General features: G+C 40.8%; 1 protein-coding gene across 3 annotated transcripts in view; it reads left to right on the top strand.

The window, feature by feature from the left end:
• Positions 1-26,761, top strand: part of LOC124273091 — a 39,816-nt gene that overhangs the window by 7,156 nt on the left and 5,899 nt on the right. The window contains exons 4-12 of one of the 3 annotated variants that reach the window (XM_046708310.1): positions 106-249; positions 1,237-1,383; positions 1,845-1,944; positions 3,459-3,547; positions 4,532-4,571; positions 20,389-20,507; positions 20,920-21,003; positions 25,111-25,185; positions 25,315-25,518. In XM_046708310.1, the coding sequence (XP_046564266.1) occupies positions 106-249; positions 1,237-1,383; positions 1,845-1,944; positions 3,459-3,547; positions 4,532-4,571; positions 20,389-20,507; positions 20,920-21,003; positions 25,111-25,185; positions 25,315-25,518 (1,002 nt within the window). Of the gene's footprint in view, positions 1-105; positions 250-1,236; positions 1,384-1,844; positions 1,945-3,458; positions 3,548-4,531; positions 4,572-20,388; positions 20,508-20,919; positions 21,004-25,110; positions 25,186-25,284; positions 25,519-26,761 lie in introns of all 3 variants that reach the window. The other 2 variants (XM_046708311.1, XM_046708312.1) reach the window with 2 other exon arrangements.

Consider the following 26,761-nt stretch of genomic DNA (forward strand, 5'->3'; position numbering starts at 1 on the left):
AACAAAAGCCTTTTACAGCATCACACATATCAAGCAGGCAGTAAGTTTACCTAGATATCACTACACTCTTTGACCCTCCCCTAATCTTTGTTGTCCTTATTTCAGACTATGAATTAGTTACATGCACTACAAGCGGGACCCAAGACGGGTGCGTTCCTTGTCCTCCAGGACTCCGCATGTGCGATGCTACCACATCGGAGTTGCCGTCAAAATGTTACGACCCGAGAGAAGCCTGCTCTGCCGATGGAGGTGAGTGAGTCGTCGTTAAGATGTTATGATCTGAGAGAAGCCAGCTCTGCCGATCGAGGTGAGTGAGTCGTCGTCAAGATGTTTTGATCCGAGAGAAGCCTGCTCTGCTGATGGAGGTGAGTGAGTCGTCGTCAAGATGTTATGATCTGAGAGAAGCCTGCTCTGCCGATGGAGGTGAGTGAGTTGTCGTCAAGATGTTATGATGGAAGACAAGCTTGCTCTGCCGAAAGAGGCGAATGAGTGAGTGAGGGAGTTTTTGTCAAAATGTTACGATCTGAGAGAAACTTGCCCTGCCAAAAGAGGGGAGTGAGTGAGTGAGTGAGTTGTTGTCAAACTGTTATGATCTGAGAGAAACTTGCTCTGCAAAGGGAGGTGAGAGAGTGAGTTGTGAATGTGAGTTTAGACGTGGCACACACAAAGATGGAAAGTTTTTGGAAGTCATCCCGTGTAGTAGAAAAACTAATACAAGCAACACAAAGTTATGTTGTCTATTCTTACTCCTTCATCAGGTGAAATGAAGACTCCATTAAAAGATATGATGTTATAGAAATATTACACATAGCTGTGACTGACTTAAATCTCTCCACTGATGTAGAAATTCTCATTGATGATCTTTATGTGTTAGTGAGAAACATCATAAATTACGGCGTTACAATATAAAATCCTAGAAATTAAATCTGAAAGTAGATATGATGCAAACTGTTTCAATATATTCATCTGGCTAGCTATTCTCGAAACTTCTTAAGTCCTACGAACTTCTTAAGCCCATTCTTAACACATTGGCTACGATCAAAGTTAGAATTCTTAGGGCTACGAAAGTTTCGAGAATAAGGCCCCAGGTGTTTTAGATTTGGTAAGATCGATGTTCATGATATCAATCACTGGATTGTGTGGTCCAGACTCGATTATTTACAGACTGTGCCATGAAAAAGCTGGCATATTGCTGAGTCTGTGTTAAACACTCACCCTGGTTGTCCTGTGTTCCAGATAACAGAGTCCAGGTGACTGACCTACCTGGAGGAGGATGCACAATAAGGTGCATCTGTAACGAGAGCGCAGGATTCTCGGGACCTGACCCTCTACAGTGTCAGTCACATGACCAGCCATGTGACCAGAGCAGTTATCACGAGTTAGGTAAGACTTCCCCTTGGCAGAATATGCTCAGTTTTCTGCCCACCACCTCTTACTTTTTGGTCCGGGTTAGAATTGATCTTCAGCAACCCATGCTTGTCGTAAGAGGTGACTAACAGGATTGGGTGGTCAGGCTCACTGACTTGGTTGACACATGCCATCGCATCCCAGTTGCGTAGACCAATGTCCATGCTGTAGATCACTGGATTGGAACCTTGGTCAGATAACTGCCAGCGTCTGCCTGGTTTTTTTTTCTGAAACAAACTCAAATATTTGAGATTTATATCTCATTTAGGTAGATAATTTCATCGTTTCCCTAAAAATTAGATAGAAATATGCATGTCAGAAGACTTCTTAATCATACTGCACAATAATGCATTAGACCAAATTAAGTTTGCAGCCTTAGAATGACAAGCATTTTTGTGTGTTTTGAACGAAAATCTGTGATTGTTTCTTGTAACCAGATTCTCACCATTGTCTGCCTTGTCCCGAGAACCAGCACAACCCCCATGATGACGGACTGGACAAGTGTGTGCCACGCTCAACACGGCCTTCCACTGCAGTGTAAGCACACAAGGGGATTCTTCATCAGAACTGGTCTCCGGCAGAATATGCTGATGCCATTTGATTGAATGGGTGGCTTAGTCGATGAGACCGCCTCCGTGGTGTAGTGGTTAGAGCATCCTCCCGGAGAGCGGAAGATCGCGGGTTCGATCCCTGTCTGTCGTCATATGAGCGAAATATTCTCAGGCATGATGTTAAACCCAATTTCACTTCACCTTAGTCGATGAACATTTTTTCTTCCCCCTCGTCCAAAAGCATAGGTCATTCCTCATTAATCACTGGATAGTCTGATCCAGTCTCTGTCATGTAAAAGTCACCATCACATAGCAGGAATATTCAGATTTGAAAAAAATGTGTCTGTTGTATCTTTCAAGTGGCCCTAGCTGGCCATTTGTCTACTGTGCTACATTTCACTGGGTTCAAATCCTGGTTTGGGTGGATCCTCTTACTATTTTTGCAGACAATATACCAGTGGTTGTGAGTTTCACCAAAGTGATAAATGTCAGATCAAATCAGTTTGAGTGTTAGGGTGGATCCAGGAATTTGTAGCAAGGGGTGCACATAAATCATGAAGTCTAAAGGTGAGGTGAGGTGAGGTGAGAAATTGGGTTTAACGTCGTGCTGGAGAATATTTCGCTCATATGACGACGTGCACGCGTGTGTATGTGTATGTGCGGCTGCTTGGACTAGCCCAGACTTAAGCTGGTTTTATAGTGCTAGCCCACTGAGATACCATGCCGCAGTGAAGCATGAATAACCCACTCAGACACATTATACTGACTCCGAGCCGACCAGTCCTTGTTGTACCCATTAATGTCAAGCGCCAGGCAGGGACCAACAAGTACCATATTTTAGCGTCTTTTGGTATGATGCGGTCGGGGATCGAACCCACAACCTTCCGCTCACCGGGCGGACGCTCTACCCACTACACCACGGAGCGGCCTAAAGGTAAGGGGAGATTGCTCCTCAGGGAAAAATGTTTCAGGGGAAGGCATGGTGGTACATCCCCAGCCACTCCCCTCTGGATCCGCCACTGAGTATAACTCCCACAATCTGGCATGCCATGATATAGTTGGAATACTGTTCAAAAATTTTTAAACCCAAGTCTTTTAGGAACTCTTGCTTTTCGTAAGAGGCGACTAATGGGATTGGGTGGTCAGGCTTACTGACTTGGTTGATACATCCCTTCACCTCAAGCTCGCTGGATCACTAGTATGGCGCCTTAGCCAGCTCGCCCACCACGCCTCTATGTTGTTGCATAGATTGATGCTCATGATGTTAATCACTAGTTTATCTGGTCCTGACACAGATATTTACATCTTCATAGAACTGGAATATTGCTGAGTGCTGCGTTAAACTACAAACAAAAATTAAACCCATGCCACTTGCTGTCACCATATAGCTGAAATATTGGTAAGTGTGGCGTAAAACTAAACTCACTCACTCATGCCACTCCCACAAACACACAATTGCCGAAACACAGATGATATGACTTTTATTTCCCACCATTTCAGTAACCCTCAACAAACACTGCTTGTTCCTTCCACAACACCAGCAGCAGCATCAACGACCACAACAGCTGCATCTGCCGCTTTGGATGCAGGTATATAACACTGAAGCCATAATAACACGTCCATACATGTGCTTAGTAAAAAAACTGATTATATTATTTGTTCAATAGTTTTTGTATCCTGACTGAAAGTCAAATGAGAAACATTTACCAGTTTAAATTTTGAATATTAATGAGCAAATTTGTGTATCAGTGAGAAACATTGTTGCAGTTTAACCTTAAAGGATGAGATAACAGAATGATATATACCAGATGATGTGCAACAATGTTAAACAAGATTGCAAATGTCTTGTTTTGTTTGTCCTGTGAGTTGTATATGTATGTTCAGAGCTGCAGAAATTCATTTCCGGGTACATTCCATTATGGGTCATGTCTGACCCTTCATCTGACCAATCAGAGCTTTGCTTAGGGACCGGTTCAAAAGTTTTATATCAGACAAAATTCTTAATACCTTTTTGGAGGTGGGGAGGAGTTAATGTCCCTGCAAGGATTCCTTCATTTAAAATCAGCTAATTTCTCAAAGTTATCTCAACTAATATCAGCGAGAACTACCATTCGATTTCAGCAATCCTATTTTAAGCACATGAACATTTTTACTGTTAAATATGTTGATCATTTAGATAATATGTGTCTAAAATAATAAAGAAATTGACATCGATATATTTTCAATGTTGTGGGCTTCTTGTTAATCTGGGGCAGTGGAGGTTAAGGCATTCGCTCGTCACACTAAAGACCCATTCAATTCCGTTCGTGCCCATTTCTGGTGTCACCTGCCATGATATTGCTGGAATATTGCTAAAAGCGGCGTAAACTAAACTCACTCACTCACTCACTCTTGTTAGTCGTGATATAACTGGAATTTGATTGGTCGGTCAAAGTTGGCTAGAGGCTTTACTGATGTGACCTGAAATGGGATGTACCCTCAGTGGAAGCAAGAACTAAGTTCGGATTTTAATAAGTTTTATGTTTGCGGCAGATGTGCATTTGTTTCGTGCATGATGTTTTATGATATTTCAGACAACGACAATGATAATGGCGATGATATGCGAAGCATAAAGTAGGTGGATATAATCCAGCGTATACTAGTATATCTCAGACATGCACTAACACCTTTATCTGCTTGTATACTTGTATAAAAACAAAGTATTATTAAATCACTAGTGATGAATTGAAACAACAAAATACTGATCAAAAGATCCTAACAAACTCAATTTTCTGTTATCAAATAAAACTTAAAGTCCTCAACTGTTCTATTCTTAAAGAAAAAACTTGATTTTATATTTATAATTTCTAACAACATTTCCTTATAAATATATTCACTGCTGAATTAACTTCCTTGTGAAAATTGAGAAAGAGTTAGTCCATTGTCTTTTTATCCAATATTATGCTGAAGTATTTGGTTTTGTCAGTGGTGATCTCAACACTGAAGCAGCAAAATGACCGTAACTGATTAATTTTGATGATCAACCTGGCTGACTGATCAATTCATGAATATACACTAACACATGTAACTGCTTGTAGATAGTTTGTTATCATATCATCAATCATGATTCTACTAAGATTCCAAAAGCTGTATTATATCACTTGAACTAAGAAATCTTCTTTATCATGGATAATGTTCAAACTGAATGGAGTCTTTGTGTATTAATATGGCATATAACCCTTGTACAGTCAAATCCCGATGAGTCGAATGCCGGTGTCTCGAATATTATGCATAACTCGAAGTACCTGTCGGTCCCGACCATTCCCTGTTATTGTTGTCATCATTTGATTTCCGGTTACACGAATTCGTCTCATAAATACACACGATGACTCGAAATGTAAAATTGGTCCCATGAGATTCAAACAACAGCAATCTTGTATACATAAGCCGAAGTCAGTCAATGAGAAGTTAGTTGGTGTTGCTAACTGAACAAACCAGCGCGGAGTGCTAGTATTGAAATGTGTTCTCATTTATATACTGTTTGTTTCCATTATCCATTATTATCTATTATCTATGTCGCCTAATGTATTGTTGTGCTATATTTAGATATGATGTGCTCAATAAAGGAAATGTTCAATCATCTTTTTTTTCTACCCTCATAGACATACCTATGTCTTGAATACATCGATAAGTCGAATCTATTACTTGGTCCCCAGCGATTCGACTCATCGGGATTTGACTGTATATGCTGGGGGTGAAACGGTATGGTCTTACCGCGGTATGATACATACTGCGGTACAAGGTCCTAGATAGGTATGTGATATGATCATAAAGCAGAAAATTTACAAGAGCCAAACCTTACATTGTTTAATAACATGAGGACAAAAAAACATAAATTTTTCCTTATCCTGACTCATGCTTATTGCTTGTCTTCTTCTTCTTGCGAACATAGTGGAACACGTGTATCTCCCAATTGAAGTTCCCTTCAATTAAAAAATCACTAATTAGTACTCACCACGAGTTACCTCCCTTCCACAAGTGCGGGAACGAGGGCGCCACCTGAACCCATGTGCCTCACTCTCTCCTTCTTCGCCCAGTGAGCTGGACGTGAGAGCGTCTGTGTCTCCCAACACACTATATCCTTTATTTATATTTAGTTTAGTACCTCTTATATTCAGTTATAGAGGTGTAATTAGTATCCTTATTCAACTTGCATTGATTATTAGTTGTGTTTCTGCTGTTTTATTCACGGTTCGCCGTGTTTGTTAAGCAGTTTGCGTTAATGAGAATCTGCACAGGTTGTAAACTACGTTATTCCGCTACCGATCCACGTTTAAAATGCCCTAGTTGCATTACTCCATGTTCTATTGTTTCTTGTTGTAAATTATGTATTAATTTACCAATTTCTGCTTTTGATAAATATTTATGTTCCGTTTTGAGATGGAAGGCAGATAAATCTCGCAAACAATCTTCAGTCATGGCTAATAGATCAGAAGCTATTATACCCTGTCAACTGTTGACTGACAACCCGCCACCGGCTGGTGGCCTGCCTGAGTTTCCCTCGAGGGATAAGCGTGGGACGCAGTCCGCTATGTCCAAGAAGCGACCTGCATCTAAAGACATTCCGTCTTCACAGTCTAAGACTAGGAAAGCGTCCACATCATCTCAACGTACGCTTCGAACCCCCAGGTCCACAGCTTCGTCAAAAGGGAAATCTACGAAAGCTACAAATAATTTTGCCTCCGATATTCTACCTGTCTCAGAATTAAGTTTATATGATGATGACATTCCAATTATCATTCCAGATGTACGTCATAAGAAACGTCCAGTATCTGCTACCGTCACTACAGCGCAGATCAACACGCAACCAGAGATGCCTACGCTGACGCCTGAGTTTATGATTGAGGGTCCCGTCACTTTCACAGAGAGGCCACCCTCAACGCCAGCGCAGACCGTCCCAGACGACCTGGTTAACCAAATCATGAGACTGATGGAGGACCGTTACGGTTTACAGAGGCCCCAGAGCCACGGGCCCCAGAGCCCAACCCATAATAAGTCATACAGGGCCCCAGAGCCCGCCTTGACTTCGCGTAGGGCCCCAGAGCCCACAAACGCGCCTCCGCGAAGGGCAACCCTGCCAGTAGCGATCACTTCGCAAAGGAAGTCCCAGGCCGCCTCCGCGAAGGAGCTAGAGCCTCTCCAGTTGCGAGGGACATCCATGGTCATCGCCCTTTCTGTTTGGTGGCAACATAGACAAGGTCTCCAAAGAAGTATCTAAAGACTCGAGAGAGTTACTTATGATCAGATCGATGGATACCTTAGCGAACGTCATTAAACAGTCAACACAGAGATACTCGGGCAAGTCTAAGTTTTTGGGGCTACAGAAAGCACGGGACAAGAAACTAGCTGCAGCTAAAGATCCCAAGGATTCTTTTCGTCGCCCATACAACAAATTTAGAGTAGGATCATCTAGAGGCAGATCATCGAGAGGTGCCCTTGGATTTAGACGATGAAATTAAGGTTCGGAACGACTGGAGTCTTCCACCCCAAGCCGTTCCAGTACAACCGTCTCAAGTGGGGGGACGCCTTCAGCTACACTGGGAAAACTGGGGAATACTACAAGATCCGTATGTATCCAACATCCTACAGCACGGATATCTAATACAACTCAAGGCCAAGCCTCCGTTAACAGTCAACCCCACAGGGTTCAACGTTCAACCCGCACAACTACCTATGTTAAGAGAAACAGTACTTACTCTACTAAACAAACAGGCCTTAGAAGTTCTGGATCAACGAAACATCGTACCAGGTTTCTACTCCCCAGTTTTCCTAGTGCCGAAGAAAAATTCCAAGGAGAAGTTTCGTCTCATATACAACATGAGCATCTTCAACAGAGAATATCTATGCAAACCACCACCGTTTCGCATGATACACTAACCGCAACTTCGGGATTTAATTCGTCCCAAAGATTACATGGCCAGCATAGATTTGCAAGACGATATCTACACATTCGATTCATCCCAACTCAAGGAAATATCTAAGGTTTATCCTAGACGGGAAACATTACCAATGGAAGGTTCTTCCCTTCGGAATCACATCGGCCCCTTGGGTATTCACAAGAGTGACCAAGCCTATTGTCTCATACCTACATCGTCAAGGTCTTCGCAGCGCTTTTCACCTAGACAACGGTATACAAGTGGATCCAGATCCACAGCGTCTCAGACTACAGCTGAACTTTATAATCAAGCTACTAACACAATTAGGATGGTTAGTAAATCTACTCAAGTCGGACCTAGAACCAACGCAGGATCTGCAATTTCTAGGTATACGATTTCTAACAGCTCAGAATTGTATTGTAGTCCCGGAGGACAGATGGATCAAGATCCAACAACTTATTCCTCAAGCCCTACGCTCTCCGTTACCACTACGACAGTGGCAGAGCCTATTGGGACTACTCACATCAGCTCAAGACTTGACAGTCAGAGGCAGGCTTCAATTACGTCCGTTACAAATCCTCATCAATGCTCATCTCGAGGACCCTCTACCATTCAGTCTACCAGATTATGTCAAACCACATCTACTCTGGTGGACCAAGAGATTGGATGTTTGCGCAGGCGTCTCTTTAGTTGAGCCGGAATCGAAAACACATCTCTACATAGACGCGTCACTACAAGGTTGGGGAGCCCACCTTGCTGGCAGGACAGCGTCAGGCCTATGGAGCAATCAAGAGAGCAAATGTCTCATAAATCTGCTAGAGATGCAAGCAGTCATAAACGCCATAAGTCACTGGAGCAACCTACTACAGAACGCTCAGTTGATGGTTCACACAGACAATTCAACAGTGGCATTTATGTGAACAAACAAGGTTCAACAAGGTCACAGAACCTACTGACTCGATGTTTCAGACTGTTCGATTTAATCGACAATCTAAACACACATGTCAGAGCTTGCCACATTCCAGGAGCAAAGAATGTATTAGCATACGCTCTCTCTCGGCCACACCAACCGTCGACGACAGAATGGATGCTCCACACAGAGATATTCAATCAAATAATCATGGAAATAGGATCTCCACTGATAGACCTATTCACCACTCGATTCAACAAGCAACTGACAACATTCGTGTCGCCAGTGCCAGACCCACTAGCATGGGCAACGGACGCACTAAGCATATCGTGGGAGAGACTCAACGCGTACGCTTTCCCACCTCCAGCGTTGATCCCACAAGTCTTACAGAATATCAGTCAAATGCAGATCCTCCATCTGATTTTGGTCGCGCCCTACTGGCCAGCGTGAACTTGGTTTCCAGATCTCATTCAAGTAATGGGAAAACCAATTCTTCAGCTCCCACAACGCGCCAATCTATTGATACATCCGCACACCAAACAAGTGCACGAAACACCAGAAGCATTCCAATGTATGGATTCTATCAAGGCATGTCTGAATAAGAGAGGTTATTCTGCCAGAGCGGCTAAAGCGGTCACGCTTGCACTACGGAACTCAACTCGTAACTTATACGATGACAAATGGCACAGTTTTGTCAATTACGCTGCTAAGAAAGGATTTACAGCCAGATATGCTACACATCCTCAAGTGGCAGATTTCTTATGTCATCTACGGCAAAGTAAGAATCTAAAAGGCTCAACCTTGTCCACTTATCTTGCAGCTATAAGTTCTGTCATAACTATGAGAACGGGCATCAAGTTAACAAAAACACCAGAGTTACTCGCTTTGTTACGAGCGTTCCGATTGGAGGATCAGAAACGGAAGTTTCACGCTCCAGCCTGGGATCTAAATATAGTGCTCCAACACCTCACTAGTGAGGCTTATGAACCATTGCTATCTGCATCGTTTGGATCACTGACCCGCAAAACCTTATTCCTGTTAGCACTATCTACGGCCGCCAGGATGTCAGAGATTCACGCATTGGATTTCGAGAGAACATGCTTTGATGATATTCATAACATCGCTCATCTGGGACTTCGCTGGGATTTTATAGCGAAAAACCAACTGCCAGGTCAACCAGACAGATTATTCCACGTCCCAGCTCTCTCATCCATACTTGGACCGCATGATACGATGGATCTATCACTATGCCCAGTGAGAGCACTGAAAATATATCTCCAACGATCCAAACAGAGCAGAGGGAAATTCAAGAGATTATTTATCCCAATATCTACAGCTACGCAGACGGAAGTCTCACGTACTACGATCTCTATCTGGATCAGAACTGTCATACTACGTGCCTACAAGGCTGCAGGACTCGACCCTCCAAGAGCTTCTAATCCTCACAATTAGAAATTAGGCTAGCCTCAACTCTCGCTCTACATGGGAATTGCTCGTTGAATACCATAATGGAGGGATGTTTCTGGAGATCCGATATGGTGTTTGCCAACCACTATCTGAGAGATATCACCACCGAGGACGTCTCAGGTATCCACCATTCCGGTCCCATGGTCCTCGCTCAACAGTTGACAGTTCCACGGGAAAGATAAGTCTATCTAACAGATTTTATACTTACCTGATAACAGTAGTAATAGCTACATGCTATCTATATATTTTGCCTAAGTTTAATTTATTATCTTAAGCTCAGTACTATGGTTTTTTATATCATACTATATATAAGCTTACAACTCCTAGGAGTTTTGCTACTATATATATGTTCAGCTTAAGTTTCATCAATCCTTAAGCTCAGTCATATGGTCATATTCATAAATGTATTAACTAACAAACTCTAAGGAGTTGGTTACTATTATACAGCTTAAGTATATAATTATAAGCACAGTACTATACTATTATAGCTTAAATATATGCATATCTTAAGCTTAATACTTTGGTTAAGTTATAATTGTATCCACTATAAACTCACAGAAGTTTATACTATCACATTAATAGCTTCAGCTTACATTAATGTTGTATATACTTTTATCATATTCAATAAATTGTAATAACCTTTATATGGCAGCTGATAAGTTAAACAGCAGGAATTCATCAGTTCAGTGCCTTTATGAAGTTCCCATAGGATTATTACAATCATCACAGTTCAAATCACTAATTATTAAAATCCAAAGTATATATATTCCCACCTCCTTTTCCGTCAGATTATACAAGCAATAAGCATGAGTCAGGATAAGGAAAAATATGAAATTTTTAGAGTAAAATTAATATTTTATACTTATCCTGACTCATGAGGTAAGCCCTCCTGTCCTCCCCACATAACACTTTGGATTTCTACGGAAAAATAAAGTGTCGGGCTCGAAACAAAAGAGAGAGTGAGGCACATGGGTTCAGGTGGCGCCCTCGTTCCCGCGCTTGGGCAAGGGAGGTAACTCGTGGTGAGTACTAATTAGTGATTATTTTTTCCTTATCCTGACTCATGCTCTTTTGCTTGTCTCCTTCCTCTTGCTAACATAGTGGAACACTTGTATCTCCCTAATTGAAGTTCCCTTCAATGTAAAATCACTAATTAGTACACCACGAAGTTACCTCCCTTCCACAAGCTGCTGAACGAGGGCTTCACCTCTACCCATGTGCCTCACTCTTCCTTCTTCTTCCAGTGAGCTGGACGCGGAGAGCCTTGTGTCTCCCCGACACACTATATCCTTTGATTATATTTAGTTAGTTACCTCGTGATAGAGATCTATAGAGGTTTAGCTAGTATCTTCAACAATTATATATTGATATTTAGTCGCGGTTTCTACTGTTTATGCACGGACGCCGCGGCTGTTTCAGTGGATTACGCTTGATAAAAATTCTGTACTGCTGCACATTACGCTTTTTTATTCTGCTGCTGATCCGCGATTTAATATGCCCTAGCTGTACTGCCCATGTTTCATGTGATTCACGCTGCAGTTGCGTATACTAATTTATCCAATTCTACCTTTAATAAATAATTACTTTTGCGCTTGAGACGCTGCAGCAGATAGGTCGCCAGATGCAGAGTCTAGCCATGACTGATACACCTGAACCCCTCGCCAGTCTACTGCTGTTGGTCGACCCTCTCCCGCCTGGTGTTCCGCTTAGAGTGGTGGAGAGGCGTGGACGAGTCCGCCGCCTCTAAGAAGCCGCCCTGCTTCCCCAGACATCCCATCGCCGCAGCCGAAGACTAGAGGGTTTCTACTGCATCTCAACGCACCTCTGAGGGGAAATCAACGAAGTCTACTTGAACTTTCTCAGCCGAGATTGTTCCCGCTGCAGATTTAGCCTGTATGATGATCAGCCGCATCATCATACCTGATGTACATCAAAAGAATGACCGATGTCGCATAACAGGCAACGCGAGACTTCGCGACCCCAGGGCAGCCGACCTCTGAGGGGAAATCAACTAAGTCTATTAGGACTTTTCAACCGAGATTGTTCCAGCCGCTGAACTGGGCCTCTACGATGATCAGCCGATCATCATCCCCGACGACGCCACAAGAAGCTTTACCGGAGACAGCTACAGTGACATCAGCAGAGATCGCCATGCAGCCTGAGGTCTCTACACTGACGCCAGACGACTTCCTGAGGGCCCCGCCGCTAACATCGCAGAGAGGGCACCGACTAAACCTGCCGCAGACCATCCCAGATGAACTTTTATGCAAATCATGATCATGATGGAGGGCCACTACAGACTGGGAAGCAGCCAGCCCAAGGCCTGAGCCTTCGCGAAGGTTCCAACGCAGACGACACCCCAGAGGCACCCCCATCAGCCGCAACAGCCACGACGAAGCCACCTTCGCCAAGGAAGTCGCAGACCACCTCCACGGCGACCCAGATGTACAGCCTTCGCGAAGGCCTTCGCTGGGCGGATAGATCATCACCTTCCTCGGCTTCATCCTTAGATGCGGACTCAGACCATCAGACCTCACGGAAGCCTTCGCGAAGGTCAAATCGCCGCTCCCCAGGACCGACGCAGAGGAAGCTGAAGGCCTTCGCTAAGGCCTTCGCGGCGACACCTGACTACACAAGAGCTTCGCGGAAGCTATCAACATTCTCCCTCACAGGTCTCCGAAGGTCAACCCATAGACGAGATCACCAACACGATCTCCCGCCGCTAACCGCTACCGATCTTCTCAGACATCACCACGCCGATCGCCTCACAGGTCACCACACAAGTCTGCACACAAGTCTACAGTCAGCTCTCCTCGAAAGCCGCCACCCGACATAGAGATAGAAATACACAGTCCACCATCAGAAGAGCATCAACATCTCATAAGCGATGTTGGGATAGAAAATGATGGAGACATCATTTTCTCAGACGCTGAGATACGATATTGATGGTAAACAACCTAGATCTCTCTTCACCTTCCAAGAGTGGCAACTCGGCGCAGACATACCTGATAAAGGAAGACGAGGCAGACGCCATCACCTTACCTCTGGACGACTCGATTGCCGCGTGCCACAGTATGTGGACACAGCCTACCATAAAGCCATAACAGTTCAAATGCCAAAGGCGATGTTCTGGCATTAATAGATCTAGAACGATCAATGAGATTCTTATCACCAGATTTCGCGGACACTCGACTTCTGAAGATGATAGGATGATCTACTCGGCTCTACTTATGCAGAACCAGCAAGAACCACACCCTGTATGAAGCTAACGCCATATATTGATCGGATTCTAGACACTTCGCTAAGGAAGTCCCAGGCCACCTCCCAAGGAGCTAGAGCCTCACCAGTTACAAGGGACGCCACGAGGAGTAGCGCTTCACCGATCTGCACATATTGCTGAGTGCGGCGAAAACAAAACACTCACTCACCCTGTTGAACACAGAGGTCGCTCTCAAGCAAGCCATATATTATATATATACTGATCGGGCTCTGACTCGATACCTTCGCCAAGGTCGCTAAGGCTAAGTGGCTCCAAGTCTACCTCACACAGGAAATCTAGAATGGATACTTCGAGAGCTTCGCAAGTCTCCGGGCGGCCCACCGAGGAATTCTCCTCCAAGGTCTCCATATATTAGCCACTTGTCATATATAGCTACTCGCCAGTCCGTTTCAAGACATCGCATAAGTTGTCTATCAACTGTATGCCATATGCCGCCTATAAGCCTACGCTAAGACAATTGCACAGGCTATTTACAACACAGAACGCCGCTATATTAATTAATCAACGACGTTGCAGAGATCTTCACAGAAATCAACTTTTCCGTGATAGATTGCTAGAATATGCAATCCCCGACTACGATACACGACATTATCTACATGCGTGACCATTACGCTAGATCTGCAGACAATTCAACATCGAAATTGAACAGCAGCCTTGTTACAGCAGTAGTATAACTCATAATCGCCAAAGTTTCTGAGAAGAAATATGTACAGGTTCAGCTTTAATTCTACAATTATGACTCCATACATTCATGTATACAGTCTACAAGCTGACAACTTGCAAGTTTTTATTGTACCTTTTATATAAGGAAGTCGGAATTATATTCAAACTGAAATTACATTCACGACAGCCAGGAAAATAACCTACCCAGCATTAATATTACAGAGCGAGGTATTTCTCACCGGAGGTTTCACTAGGCTTACCTTAACCCTCAAACACGTGGTCACCGGGTAACTTCGAAGCTTACGTGAAGACCTAACGATTATGCTAATATCAACGACGGCAAGATTTTATACAAGGTTTTTTCCTGCTACACGGTGACATCACAGCTGGGTATTCTACAGAATCAAAATGCCTTGTTCTGATTGGACCATGTTGGACAACGACTCCACGTGAGAGGTCGATCTTAGTTCACAGTTCAAGACTTACGCTACAAGTGACAACTATATATCAGTGAACGAGCAAGCCTCCTTACAGTCCAGTTAATCTGAACCTTCATGATTGGGCTGCTTTCTTCAGGTTAGAGGCCTCCCCTGTCAAGTTAGGGACGAGGGCAACGCAGTCAGGCAATTTTACATAAAGTTCAACGAGGGACAGACACACCTGGTTATGCACCTACATCGCGTACAAGGACCTCGCGAGCTTAATAACCTAGGACGACGGGATACAAGTGGATCTAAATCCACAGCGCCTCAGACTACAGCTGAATTTCATAATCAAGCTACTAACACAACTAGATGGTTAGTAAACCTACTTAAACTTTCTGATTGGAGAATTAAACGGAAGTTTCACCCTCCAACTTGGGGATCTGAATATAGTGCTCCAACACCTCACAAGTGAGGTTTATGAACACGCCTGGATGACATACTTGGACTCCATGATACGATGATTCTATCAACGATGGCCAGCAAGAACACTGTAAATTTATCTCCACCGAACCAAACAGAAGGGAATAATACAACAGATTATTTCCTCTATCATCAACTCTACGCAAAATGAAATCTCAATGCACTATATCTCCGCTTGGATCAGAACTGTCATACTACGTGCATACACAATACGGATGGACCTAATCCGACCCTCCATGAGCTTTTAATACTCATGATATTAGGAGCTTAACTTCTACAATTGATCTACACAATATTATTTGAAATAATGGAGGCTTTATTTTCTGGAGATCCGACATGGTGGTTGCCAACCATTATCTGAGAGATATCATCACCGAGGACGCCCTCAGGTATCCACCAATTCGATCCCATGGTCCCTCGTGACAACAGTTGACAGTTCCTCGAGAAGATAAGTCAATCTTCACAGATTTTACTTATCTTATAACAGTACTAAATAGCTACATGCTATATATAATTTGTTTAAGTTCTTTTATCATCACAGTACTATGATTATTACATCATACAATATATAAGTTAACAACTCTACAGAGTTGGTTATTATATATTTTACCTTAACTTAATTATATATCTTCAGCATAGTACTATACTCAGATTGTAAAAAATATATAAGCTAACAAACTCTACAGAGTTTGGGGTTTATATCATATCAGTATATTAGCTAACAAACTCTAAAGAGTTTTTGCTAATTGGCTTAGAAGTCCTCATCATATCTTAAGCAATATGGTTACATTATAACATGTATTAGCTAACAAACTCTACTGGAGTTTTTGCTATTATATATGTAACTTAAGCTTATTCATATCTTAGCTTAGCGCCGTACTATGTTTATATCATATAGGTATATTAGCTATCAAAACTCTAAAAGAGTTTTTGCTATTATATATTTGGCTTAAGTTTCATCATAATTTAAGCTTTATGGTTACATTATAACTTGTATTAGCTAACAAACTCTCTTACTGAGTTTTTGCTATTATATATGTAGCTTAAGGTTTCCTTCAAAGCTCAATAATATGTTTATATCATATAAGTATATTAGCTAACAAACTCTCACTATGGTGTTTGCTATTATATATGTAGCTTTAGGGTTTCCTTCATAAACTCAATACTAGGTTTATATCATATAAGTATTTTAGCTAACAAACTCTAAAGGGTTTTTATTATTATACAATTAGCTTAAGTTTCATCATATCTTAAGCAGTATGGTTACATTATGAAATGTATTAGCTAACAAAAAACTCTACGAGGAGTTTTGCTATTATATATATAGCTTAAGTTTAATTATATCTTAAGCTCAAAGTACTATGGTTATAACATAAAAGTATATTAGTTAATAAACTCTAAGGAGTTTTTTTTGCTATATACATTTAGCTTAAGTCTAATCTTATCTTAAGCTTAGTACTATGGTTACATTATAAATCTATAAGCTAATAAACTCTACAGAGTTTTGGCTATTATATATGTAGCTTAAGTTAATTATATCTTAAGCACAGTACTATACTCATATTGTAAAAATATATTAGCTAACAAACTCTACAGAGTTTTGCTATTATATAGGTAGCTAAAGCTTATTCATATCTTAAGCTCAGCACTATGTCTATATCATATAAGTACATTAACTAACAAACTCTAAAGAGAGTTTGCTATTATATAATTAGCTTAAGTTTAATCATATCTTAAGCTTAGTACTATGTTTATAATTTAAAGTAATTTAGCTAACAAACTCTAAGGAGTTTATACTAGCATATTAACAAGCTTAAGTCTATTAGTCTTAAGCATTGTATTAATGTTATATATACTTTATCATAATAAGTACATTGTAATAACCTTTATATGGCAGCTGATAAGTTAGCAGCAGGAATTCATCAGTTCAGTGCCTTTTATGAAGTTCCCATAGGGTTATTACAATCATCACAGTTCAAATCACTAATTATTAAAATCCAAAGTATTATATATTCCCACCTCCAATCCGTTGGATTCTACACAGTAAAGAGCATGAGTCAGGATAAGGAAAAATATGTAATTTTTGAGTAAAATTGATATTTTATACTTATCCTGACTCATGAGGTCAGCTCCCTCCCATCCTCCCCAAATAACACTTTGGATTTCCCTGTAAATTCAAATGTTGGGCTCAGTATATGAGGAGAGAGTGAGGCACATGGGTAGAGGGTGGTGCCCTCCCCCAGCAGCTTTGTGGAGGGAGGTAACCTCGTGGTGTACTAATTAGTGATTTTTACATTGAAGGGAACTTCAATTAGGGAGATACAAGTGTTCCACTATGTTCGCAAGAGGAAGGAGACAAGCAAAAGAGCATGAGTCAGGATAAGTATAAAATATCAATTTTACTCAAAAATTACATTTTTAATTGAAGGGAACTTCAATTGGGAGATACACGTGTTCCACTATGTTGGCAAGAAGAAGAAGACAAGCAAATAAACATGAGTCAGGATAAGTATAAAATATTAATTTTACTCTAAAAATTTCATTTTTTGTTATTTTGAATGAACAGAACTGTCAGTTTTAAAACTGGATAGAAGAACGGTACAAAAACACCTAATGTTTGGATTTGAATACGGTATACCGAACCGAAGGCAAAATACTGCGGTTCTGTTAATACCATGGTATACCATTTCACCTCTAGTATATGCTCATTTGCATACCCAGTGTGAGTTCCATGTATATTTCCAGTAAAATTGGTTTGACATAAAAGGAAAATTAAAATTCAAGTAATGTAATAAACTTGGTTATAATTTTGTTAGTCATCACGCGGATGACATCCTTACCTTGTCAGCTTGCTGATGCGGTAAATTTCTTTGGTCATATCAATAATGTGTTGATTCTGGACTGTGGTTCGAATCCCATCAAGGACTTCAAAATTGTATGGCCGCCGTGTTTGCACACAAGTAGGGTCTGAGTATGTTCATACTTCACAGACCTATAAGGCTGAGGTCAGTTTGTGTTCCACTAGTGGGAAGCGCCATTTTGGTTTGTCTAAAACTGGGAATGTGTGAAACGAAGTGAGAGTCATATCATATTTTCAATTCGTTAATTAAAACTAAGAGATGTTTCATTATTCAATTTGTGTATGGTAGTGAAATGTTCTGAGGAAATATACCTACTTTTGCTAAATTTACTGTGTCCATATTGTGTATGAATAAACTATGGGGCTTCTGTGATGATCTCAATTATTATCTAGCCCATAGCTCCATTATAACCAATATTGCATATATTACCCTGGCAATGCTGCACATGGTAACATATTCAAGCTGCACTGTTTGGAGTGAACAGCTCTATTTATTTCACACAACTTTTGCATAAAGTATGATTCCAGTAGCTTCCACTCACACAGTTTGTTTTTTAGATTGGAGCAGCTGACTAAGAAAACCTTATCATGTGACTAGGTTTGGACAGGGAAATGTTAAAATGGAAATGAAACGAAAAATGATATTTATTTCTTTTACCCACTGACTTAAAATTTTGGTTGATCTCTATTTGTGTATTAGTGAAACCTGTCTAAACTGGCACCCCACGGGACCAAAATAAAATGCCGGTTTAGAGAGGGTGCCGGATTAGACAGTGATGATCATTTTCCAACATGGCTGCCATTTTCACTCGTCAATCTCCTTATAATGCCTTTGCCAATTTGATATTTAACTGCAAGTTATCAAAGTCATTGAATTTTTTAACAAGTTTGTAAAGCATAACCGCTGTAATCCTACGAGTGTTTGATTCACCACACAGTCACTACTTCATGATTATCTACGCGCCGCGAGCATTAATTAGTGTATTCGATTATGATTGATTGGACTGCTCATACCCATGCCGGGTTTACAGTTAAGATTGCTTGTTGGGACCGGAAAGTTGTGCCGAATATGGAATAGACAAGGCCGGATTAGACCCTGTCTTAATGATCAAAATATTGTTGTAAAATGGCGGGACCAAACTTTTATGCCGGTTTTGACAGAGTGCTGGATTAGACAGGTGCTGGTGTTGGCAGGTTTCACTGTAATTTTGATAATCTTTGCCAAATCATGTCATGTATGTTAAATTCCTTTATAAAGAGCCAGTTATAGATAGTTAATTACTTTTCAGTTTCAGACTTGCATCACAACGTTGATTCTTTAGTCAAATCAGCTTGATAATACAGGAAGAATCTCACGTAAACCTTGCTATATATGCTATACACCTGAAGTGGTCATCCATAAAACTACCAAATCTCATTATGCTTTAGTTCTTTGGTATTTGTTTAATTTACTATCAAACTAAATGTTGCACATTTACTTTCAAAATCAGATTGTGCTTTATGATGCAATTCATTGCCTCTGTTATCTGGATGTTTATTTCAAACTCGGATTTTTTTGTAAGTCACATTATGAAACTATCATGAACATATTTTCCATGATTACTCACTCACTCACCTATTGCTTAGATTTAAAATGAAAATCTAACTAATTACTTAACATTCTGATATCCTTGCCTCAGTGATAACCACTTGGTGCCAAGATATAGTTTAGTATATAGTAATTTCAGATTAATAAATGGATTTATTTCGATTGGCCGTGGTGACATATTGACAAGAATTCAGATAGTGTACCAAGAAGCTTATTTTCACAGACAATGATTTGACAACTCATATGTTGTTATGGACCGTTCATATCATATTGTATGGCTGTGGGGAGGTGATGATGACTTTGTTTTGTGTGTGTGTGTGTGTGTGTGCGCTGTGTGTGTGTGAGAGGTAGGGGGATGTCAGCAATTTTATACATAACAATATCAGGCAATTATGCTTAAAAATATGGGAAGAAGCGGGGAGGTGTTTGATTTTATACATGGCATGCAGGGGTCACTTACTTTGTACATAAATTTAAGGGGGTGGGGCATTCACATTGTACATGCTTCTCCATTAAAATAATCACCATCATCATCCCCCTAGCCATAAATTATGAACGGGTCTCTTATATGAATCACAAATCAAATGAAATCATGTATATTTTCAATTGGTAATTGCTACTGATAAGAAATTCAACAAAAAACGATTGTTACAAATCATATATATTTCATTGGGTATGGATTAACTTTTTACCCTTTTAAAATGAGTTTTAGTTGATAAGGAGTGGGTTAAGATTATCCCAAACCATAGTTGTTTCGTCACGGTAAACAGAGCAGGGTTTGCCTGTTGAAGATGTGTTACTAAATACTGCTGTATGTAGTGTACGATGTACTATGATTCCAGCTCTCTGACAGACACCCAGAACGACATTGGCACCAGATACATATGGATCATCGGTGTACTGATTGCTTGCATCATCATCATCGGAATTGTGGCTGTCTGGTGTTACTGCAGGCTCAATGGTAGTGTTATGTTATGTTTCTGAATAGACACAGATGATATCAAGACCTGCCCTTGATTTTAAATAACATTTTCTTGATCAACCTACCCGTTAGGATCCGGATTAGAATTGGTCTTCATCCATGCTTGTCATAAGAGGCAACTAACGGGATTGGGTGGTCAGACTTGCTGACTTGGTTGACACATGTCATTGTATCCCATTTGCGAAGGTTGATGCTCATGCTGTTGATCACTGGATTGTCTGGTCCAGACTTGATTATTTACAGACCGCCGCCATATGGCTGGAATATTGCTGAGTGTGGCGTTAAACAACTAACCAACCAAGCAACTCTGCACAGAAACTTACATGATACAATACGATGTTTATGCAGGTGATGGCCCAAAGTACTAACTGAACTTTTTCCTGTTTTTCAGGCAAAACAAATGCTGAAATTCTCAATTGTTTTTGCTGTGTGTTTGCACTTGGTTCCAATAGGAATAATGCAGTGGTTAACCAAGGTAAGATGTCATCACAGAGACGCTTACAGCCTTGTGTCAAAGTTGGCGGGAATTACATACAAATTGACCTTGTTGTTGCGTCAAGACTATTTTTTCCAAAGATCGTTTGACTGTATATAATACTGACAGAAACAAACAACTATATATATTTTGAAAAGGAGCCAATGTGAGACTTAGATCTGAACCTGGGAAAATCTAGACTTGCTTCATGTCAGACATAACATTGTGAGTGCGACTACGTCAGGGACTGTGTTACTACTCCATAGGTGCAGGGATGTGCACCCCACTTTTGTCCTGAAAGTTAAATGACCATTGAAACTCTCGTGAAAACGGGTGAAATTGAACTGTTACGCCCCTTTCTCAAAAAGCTGTATCTGCCCCAGTACCCCACTCTCTTCCCGTGGAGATCCTGGTTAGCTATGGACTCTTTTCTTGTTGTACGTTTCAGTTATTTGCATTGGGTGGTCAAAAGTGCTGCAACCAATCCACAATAAGGCAAATGTGATGCATATCGTAAATATTGGGTAATGGATACAATAACAAGGCAGTAGCTGATGTTATATTTGATATATGTTGTACAGCAATGACAATAATTACTTGACCATCTGGACAGTGACCACACTGCTGTCATATTATCTATACATGTATGAGAGTAAAGACAATTACATTGTTCAAAAATTATTTTTAAAATCATGTATGTTTGATTCATGATTGCAGATTGATATCTCTAGCCGTTTGGCCGCCATCTTGGATTAAAGTTTTTCATTTTCAGGTTGCCATAACAACAACAGTTGAAATTTAAATGACTTGACTTTTACAGCATCGTTAGCACAGTCAGTGGAATGCTGTGTGCAAAATCTCAACTCTGTACATTTCATAGTTCCGAGATACTAACTATACAGTATTTGGCGGACAGACATGCGGACAGACGGCGGACATATTTGTCACTAAATCTGACCAGCGATATGATACATCGGGTCTGGGCAAAAGCAGAAACACTAATTCCTTTTACCCTAGAGGCAATAATAACGGCGCCTTTAGCTCGCCAAAACGTGTTTTTGTCCTGTAACGGACCGGTCAAATGACCTTGACCCCGTGACCTTGGTGACCTTGACCATTAGAAAGCATTTTGACATACTATCAAGTTCCGGGTTAAAACCCCGAAAACTCAAAATAAGCGACTTTATTAGGGCTCCTTGCCATTAGGCAGGAGACCTATTGTAATCGTTCGTGTTTTTATTATTATTATTATTATTTATTCTTCCCGCCGTGATTTTGTAACAGAGCTACAGAGAGCACCGCTGGACAGAATGCCTTGACAAAATCACCCAGATGCCCACCGAGGGTACATATCGCGCTTTAAAATCTGTAGGCTGTAGGACCAATAGCAAAGGGCAGATAATTCAAAATTAATTCAAAATTTCAATTTCAAATGCAGATTTCTCCAAAACTAATGCTCCAATGTGTGCCAAAGTTCTGGAGCAGATGCGCAATCAAAATGCCTACAATTTCGCCTGGACGGCTCAAGTCGCTAAAATGCACCGCTTGGTCGCTATTTTGGATTGAAGTTTTGGTGATGTTTTCAGCAAAATGCTGACTACTTTCCTCCCAAAATGTGCTGCACTGAAACTTCAAGAGCTACGGCTTTCAAACTTTGCATACTTTGTGTCTATGCACCTTACTACACAGTAGCATCGTCAAATGTGGCTATGTGTATTTGATGGCCGCCATGTTGGACGCTACTTCTGGGCAAAAGTTGTCTTCAAAACTTTCACGGGCTTCTTTTGCCATTTTGTGCCAAACTAAACTTAGCACATACAACACTTTAAACGCTTTGTTCTGAAGTGGCCTTTGGTTGTTGAACATTTTCTGTTCAGTGTCAAAGTCACTGCAAGCGCTACGGCGCTCAACATTATCCGTGTGAATACAACGTGATGGGAGCTAAAAGGAAAAAAATACTATTTGAGACTTTAACCCCAAACGAAAAAGAAAAAGAGTGCCAAACAAACAGACCCACAACTCCAGGCACCACGCCAAACATTACGCAAAAGGCTTCCAACAACGTACCAGTGATCATAAATAATACTTTACAGTCAAAACCCCAAAGTTTAGACAGATTTTAACAAAATAGGGACTTCTTTTTATCGCCGACGGCCCAGGGATACATTGCTGAATGTGTCATAAGTTTCATCGACATTTACAGCACGGGCAGATTACCCCGGTAAAGCATGCGACAGTCTGAAGGAAAGCGCAAGGACGATATCCCCTATAAAGCTTAACTACCACCGCAAAGCCGTGGTCCACGCGGCAGATATTGGAGCCGATGTCAATTTCAATTGACAGTGACGAGAAGTGTGTATGGCTGCGAAAGCTATGTAAGAATGCAAATACCGCTTCACGGCAATGACGATTTATCTCCTTTAGACATTGAAACCTTATAAAATCCAGACGGAATTATTATATAACTGAAACTAACCGCTTTACGGAATTCAAGTAACAACGCTTTAAAACATAAAATGCACTTGGTATCTTGTTCTTTATTTTCTTTTCTTTATTTTTATTTTGTTTTGATTCATTCATTAATGTCCTAATGTCTGCTCCATAGAATTAAGTCAAGATAATAACGAATTATATGCGGAAAAGCATTGACATAGGTCATATGGTCTGTTTGCTAATCATATTTCCATCTTTGTTATGTTGTGTATTATGAAAAAAATGTAAACATTAATGGAAATAAAAATACTGTTTAAATCAATACCGCTTCTCTATCGATCTGCCTTTCCAAGTTTAGATCCGGGTTCTGCACCTCTAAAGTTGGAAACAGGCTGATATTGAAATATGAATATAACTGAAAAAGTGTGTTTTCAATGTAGTGATAAGATTGAAGACCTAACGCCACGTACTGTTGGCATGTCCGGCTGTAATGATGATCTACTTGACAGTTTATATGGTCATATGTGGTTCAGCTTTATCCCAACTTCCTAGATTTATGTGATAATTAAAACATGATTTTACTATTTTAAAGAACATGTTTATTTTTACAGCCAAAACTCATGCGCTTTATATTCTTCTAAAAGAAGAAAACTATTTGATGCTGCTAAATCCATAGTGTTACTTTTATCATGTATGCCACTCTTTCAATGTAATAGTCTCTCATAACCCTTTAAAGGATGGCTCATTTTATGTATATGTTTGTATATATCTGTACTTTTACACAGGGTGAGAGACTTAAATAAAATCTTTTGTCCGTCTCGAGGTGAGTGAGTTCACCAGAAATCGCGTTTCGCAGCGTGTTAACTGATTTCATAAAATGTGTTCACTCCGATAAGTGTACACGCTTAGGGCGAAAGTAATAATCACCGTCAGGAAATTGTTGCTACAGATAGATTAGCAAATTACTTCTGACATTTCGAGAGGTGGAAGATATTTTCGCGTGAATTGACACACATACAACACAATCCCTGAAGAGGAAGGAGAAATGACTGGTGTTCGTGGGTATCCAAGTGATGTAAATCAACTGTATCTACTGAAGTACTTGACATCCTCACACAACCACCCCCGCTGATCCAAATGAACTGAGATTTGTCGCATGCTTAATAACCGTGGGGAACATTAGCATCATTGCCGACACACAGTGTATTATAATTTTATTAAAACTGTAAAATAAACCCTTGTTTCGCTTTCCTTATAATTACACAGTCTAGTATTGCCTGAAGTCCTGCAATAACCACAAACTCTGCTCTATTGTCTGACGTTAATTAGCTTAGTAACCCAAAGTGGACACATTTTTCTAGACTTTGTCTTTACACCTAATTTGGGATGTCAACGCCCCAGAATATCCCTACTGGAGTACCTTGGTTGCTGTAAAACCACATGTTCACTTGTGTCAAAGTGAGAGGAACAGCTGTATGGATATTGATAAACGCTAAAAAATTCATAATTCATCTTTGTAAATAACATGCATTCAGCATCATACTCATAGGTGACAAGACCAGCATCGATTTGGGCATTCCACATTGACATGTTCTGATACAACTAACATATTGTTCGAAAACTTGCAGATTCACTCTCACATCAACTGATGTCCTGACATTCTCATATTTTTAGGTGTGCCTAGGTTTAACCATGAACTGCAGCCTCTTCAAGGATTGGACACTGAGGCAGATCAAGAAGAGCGACCAGACGATCCTCCAGGGCAGCCTGTTGATCCTCCAGTTGATCCTCCAGGGCAGCCTGTTGATCCTCCAGGGCAACCTGTTGATCCTCCAGTTGATCCTCCAGGGCAGCCTGTTGATCCTCCGGGGCAGCCTGTTGATCCCCCGGGGCAGTGTGTTGATCCTCCGGGGCAACCTGTTGATCCTCCAGGGCAGCCTGTTGATCCTCCGGGGCAACCTGTTAACCCTCCAGGACAGCCTGTTGATGAAGGAACTCTGCCTAAACAATGGACGCCAGGTCTTCCAAGATATACTTCTAATGAAGACTTACCCTCTGACCACCCTCCACCTTACACTGTAGGTCAGTAAGACCATTTCTCCTGCCAGTGAAGAGATTTGGTAACTTGCATGCAATGGAATATTTTGGGAGTTAGAATGTGTCCTGATGAACCCTGACAAGCAGCTTACTATGACCCCAACTATATGAGTAGAGACTATTGACAGGCTCACTGTACTACAAACACTAAAGACACATCAGCTAAAGGTAGTCATCAAGTTGCTCTTTCCAACTGCTGTGTAAAATAAGGATTTCTTACACTAAAGTAGCCCTGATGGCTATATACAGATGCATCCAGAAACCTAAAGAATTTTCTGAATTTCTTCTTCTTTTATTCTTTGATACAATGTTTCGGGGCCTGTTCTGGCCCCACCGTCAGGCAAAACTAATAAACAGTTCACTGTGCCCCAAAACGTATCGAACAATAAAAGAAGATGAAATTCAGAAAATTCTTTATGTTCATCAAATAGCATCTTCTAAATTGCCAATCATGCATCCAGAATGTCTATTGCTGTCTATGATCCAACACTTATGGCAACCTTGTATAAACCTTCAAAATCAATTCTATTTATATACCCCGTCTCCATAGTGACCTTGAAGGGAGCACATCATCAGCACATTCATGATCCCTAAATAAAGACTGCAAGAAATTGTGTTAGTCTTCCATTGTTTCTTATGCAATGCTTGGCCACTTAGACCACCAGCTTCTAAGGTCATGTGCTCCTTGAGATCTTCCAGTCTTTGGGCATTGTTCCATGACATCCTCTAACTGAGTGCTCAAGAAAGTACAAATTAGTTACTCCTTGGCAACCAATTGTCATAACACCAGTGGACTTCTCTTACAAATAGCAGTCAAAGATGTATGAGACTGATATTGATTAACTCGAGAGCTTGTTAATCCAGGTTTATGACCATCTGGTGGGGATGATAGTTGTCACATGGCTTGGTTCATATTTATTTCACTTTTGATAAGAAAATAGACTCGATCCAAGTTTTTACTCAAATTTCAAACTGAGTTTAACAATTCGAATCCGTTGAGTTTCTAATTCATTTGCATTCCTAAGACCAAAAAGCCCAAACAACTCACATACCAATCTACCAAACTCAGATTGTCTACTAAGTTAGAGTTTAATAGCCATTTTAGTTTATTCTGGCAAATGCATTTTCCTGTGTTTTCTCAAATTTGAGTTAAAACTGTAACTTCAGTGAAAACTCAGACTTAAGTTTGTTTTGAGAAATTGGAGCCTGGTCATCATTGTCATATATC

Source organism: Haliotis rubra, unplaced genomic scaffold (assembly GCF_003918875.1).
Source record: "Haliotis rubra isolate DU_JTF1 unplaced genomic scaffold, ASM391887v1 Scf176, whole genome shotgun sequence".
Classification (NCBI taxonomy): Eukaryota; Metazoa; Mollusca; class Gastropoda; order Lepetellida; family Haliotidae; genus Haliotis; species Haliotis rubra.